The sequence below is a fragment of the Microtus ochrogaster genome, unplaced genomic scaffold (genome assembly GCF_000317375.1).
Source record: "Microtus ochrogaster isolate Prairie Vole_2 unplaced genomic scaffold, MicOch1.0 UNK7, whole genome shotgun sequence".
NCBI classification, from domain to species: domain Eukaryota; kingdom Metazoa; phylum Chordata; class Mammalia; order Rodentia; family Cricetidae; genus Microtus; species Microtus ochrogaster.
Window position 1 is genome coordinate 4953287 of NW_004949105.1, and position 3485 is coordinate 4956771.

At 48.0% G+C, this 3485-nt stretch overlaps 1 protein-coding gene across 3 annotated transcripts in view; it reads right to left on the reverse strand.

The window, feature by feature from the left end:
- The window catches only part of Tmco3 (transmembrane and coiled-coil domains 3), a 36037-nt gene that overhangs the window by 24003 nt on the left and 8549 nt on the right, over positions 1–3485 (reverse strand). For all 3 annotated transcript variants that reach the window (XM_026788784.1, XM_005366261.3, XM_013353446.2), the window contains exons 5-6: positions 3056–3247; positions 2032–2160 (exon numbers count right to left, since the gene is read on the reverse strand). In XM_026788784.1, coding sequence (XP_026644585.1) covers positions 2032–2160; positions 3056–3247 — 321 coding nt within the window. The remainder of the gene's footprint in view (positions 1–2031; positions 2161–3055; positions 3248–3485) is intronic.

Below are 3485 nucleotides of genomic sequence, written 5' to 3' on the forward strand. Positions count from 1 at the left end.
ACACACACACACACACACACACACACACACACACACGGACAAGCAACAGGCAGAGTTTAAGACCAATTCACCCTGACTTGTTTGGATATGAGCATGTCTAAGTAGGGAAGGTTTTCTCATGAAGTGAATTCCCCTATTTGGCCACATCCCAGAAATTCTGTTATGTAATCTGGTGTCTCTCTTTCTTGGCTCATTTGTCAGTTGTTTTTAATACTGTCATACTAAACGAAAAGAAACAGGATGATATATTTAGGTTTTAATTTTTTAAGGTGTTCATGTGGTTGGTACAGTGTTCCTGAGTCCCCATGCCGTCCTGAACCCAGCATGAACCAAGTTTGCAGCACCCCTGCTCCGTGTTTATCTACACCTTTTGCCTTCAGCCTTTCTTACTGCTCTACGTTTACCACACCTCATTCACCATGCTCTTATGGTGTCTGTATGCCATCAGGTCTGTCTTTCCGTAGGAAACCTGTCCACTTACTGTCCAGCCAGATGTTATTTCCTTGACATCTTGTTTTTATGCCTCCTTACTTTACTCCTATTTTCTTTTTATTTCCCTTCCCTTTTATGAGTCAGATCATCGTACGATGCCAAAAGAATACACTTAAACCTCCATTTCTCAACAATGAAAGCCTATCAAACTCCTAGAGGGAAACATTACTGGTCTGGTCCTGCTGACCATGCCCCACTTTTAACTAGCATGCTCTTGGATCTTTACTCATAATCACATCACTTCTTGTGGTACAGGTAATTGAGTACCCGCAGTATGCAGGTGTTGTGTGGCCCAGTTACTCTGACCTGGCAGTTTGTGAGATCTCTGTTCCTGCGTGCTTGCTTTTACCCTCGACACTCTAGATGGGAAAGAGATGCGGCAGAGGGATTTTCTCCTTAATCTTACTATACTGTTCTAAGTCGGTGGAAACATTTGGGCAGAATATGAACCTGGAGCACAGTTCACTGTGCTGTGAAGCCTTTGAGACCCTCCCGGGACGGAGGGCTACCTCCACCACATCAGGTTATTTTTTCCTAGAAGGCAGCAGGCTCGGAGTCTGAGCAGCTAGGCAGACAGCCCTTTTCCTGGCCAAAGATCATTTACTGTTCAGATCAGTCTTCAGCCTGAAGTCACTGAGCTCTTCCGACCCAGTTCAACAACTGTGGACTAGAGCGCCCCACAGGGCCCTGCGCACTGCACTGCGTCCTTCCTGAGAACTGTGGGCTAGAGCGCCCCACAGGGCCCTGCACACTGCACTGCGTCCTTCCTGAGAACTGTGGGCTAGAGCGCCCCACGGGGCCCCTGCGCACTGCATCCTTTCTGAGAACTGTGGACTAGAGCGCCCCACGGGGCCCCTGCGCACTGCATCCTTTCTGAGAACTGTGGACTAGAGCGCCCCACGGGGCCCCTGCGCACTGCATCCTTTCTGAGAACTGAGAACTGTGGACTAGAGCGCACTGCCTCTTTCCACTTTCTCAGGGTGTCTTAGTGAAATGAGGAGGGTTCTGAGGCTGGTCCTGTGCTCTCCTGGACTGTTCCCTAACAGCACCCACTCTGAGCAGCCTCTTCCCACTGTCACTCCACCACCACCAAGTATACTTAAGTGACGTACTCAAAAATGACCAGGAACCCTTTCTTTCCTGCCGGAAGTGTGTTTATTTCCTTATGACAGGGATCAATCACCCTGCTCCTGAGATGGCTTCAGGTCTACTGACTCTTGAGACTGGGACTTCAGCCATCTCCCCAAACCACAGGAACTGCATAAAATTACACTGAAATCAACATTTCCAGTTGATTTATTGTCTGAATGTTAGTCTGGACAACCCCGGCCATCATATCACCAGAAATGCAATTTTTAATGTTAGCATAATTTAAAGAGACAGACAGCCTGTCATAAAGCCCTCTTGCCCCAAGAAATGCAGACTTCCCATGGATTAAAGAAAGCATTGAAGACATTTTAGAGTGGTATCTTCACTGACTGAGCTCAGATCTGTTTCATGCACCTTATTAGACACTAAAACAGTGAGAATTATTCTTACCTTAATACTGTTTAGTCCTGAAGGCCCCAGAAGCACACCACAGATTATATAACCAAACATGGTAGGCAAGCCTATTGTTGTACACAGCCAGCCACAAGGTAAGGACAGCATTCCTATGGTCACAATGTCCTAACAGAAAGAAAATAATAATAAACACAGGCTGGTTGGCTGCAAGGGGGAACAGGACGGAGAGCGTTGATTTCATCTCCTCCCGCGAGAATACAAGCCGAGTGAGGAGAGTCAGAGGGCAAACTCTCCCTCCTGATGTTTCACAGATGCTGAGAACCCTAAACTATGCTCTAAGAGATGAGGTTCAGCTCTGAACGGGTTGGTCTGTTTGTTCAAGCTCTCTAAAAACATTCTAGGATCCAAGAACACTTGAATCCCATTGAGCGTTCTGGCCCAAGGGCCATAAGAGCTCACATTTAATTCATGATACCTTGGATTTCTCACTACTTGGTAAATGATACAGTAAGATCCAGCATGGTGCTGGGGCACCCAGGTGAGTGAGACTTGGGGCGAGTTATTTATCCAGCCTCCAATATTTCATAGAAATTATTTATTCATCACAAGAGGAGGGGAAGAGAACTTTGCAGAGGGCCCCCAACCTCCATGGAGGGAACTGATGGTGTCCGCTGGGGGAATCAGCTCTAGGACAGTTCAGTCATAGCCACGGACAGCAACACCTGCCGTGAGCTGGGCAGAGCCCCTGGGCATCCTGTCTTGTCTGCCCAATCAAGAGAGGCTGCTTAAAACTCAAATGTGGTGCTGTCTGCCTGTAATCCTAGCACTTGGGAGGCTAAGGCAGGAGGCCTGGTGAGAACTCAGACCAAACTGCTCCAGGCCAGCCCAGGCTTCATAGTGACAGCCCACCTCAACAAAAGAAAAGAAGACAAGGAAGGCTTCTCAGAGAACAGGGGAGTGATCAGGTGGAGCCTCTGACAGCAAGAAGGTTGGCTTCCGGTCTGAGGCAGGAGATGGCTCAACCTTGCTGGCCAGCCCCAGGCTGATGGCTACGGCTTGCCTTTATGAAGTGGTGGTCCGCACGCGGGATAGTGGAATCCCGGGGCTTGGTCAGAATATACTGGTTGTTCTGGGAATCAATAAGCATGCTGAGGCCCAGGCCATCCTCCACTTCCCGCTTTGTGATATTCTGCTTGGAACTGGCCTCCTCTTCCTCCACTCTCAGAACCGCCTCAAAGTTGACTCCCTTGACCTAGAAGCATAACCAATATTATATAATTAGAATTAAGGGCTTTCACATCAGCATTTAAAGAATACAAGACTGAAAGAGTAACTGAAATGTTTTAGTGTCCTGTGACAAAGAGATCAGTGATGCTAAGTCTGGAGCCAGGATCTGTAATCCCATCTTATGCAGGGAGGCACAGGATTTAAAGTTCAAGAACTACCTGGACTACTGAGTAAATTCAAGGGGGGGGGGGCACAGGCAAGTT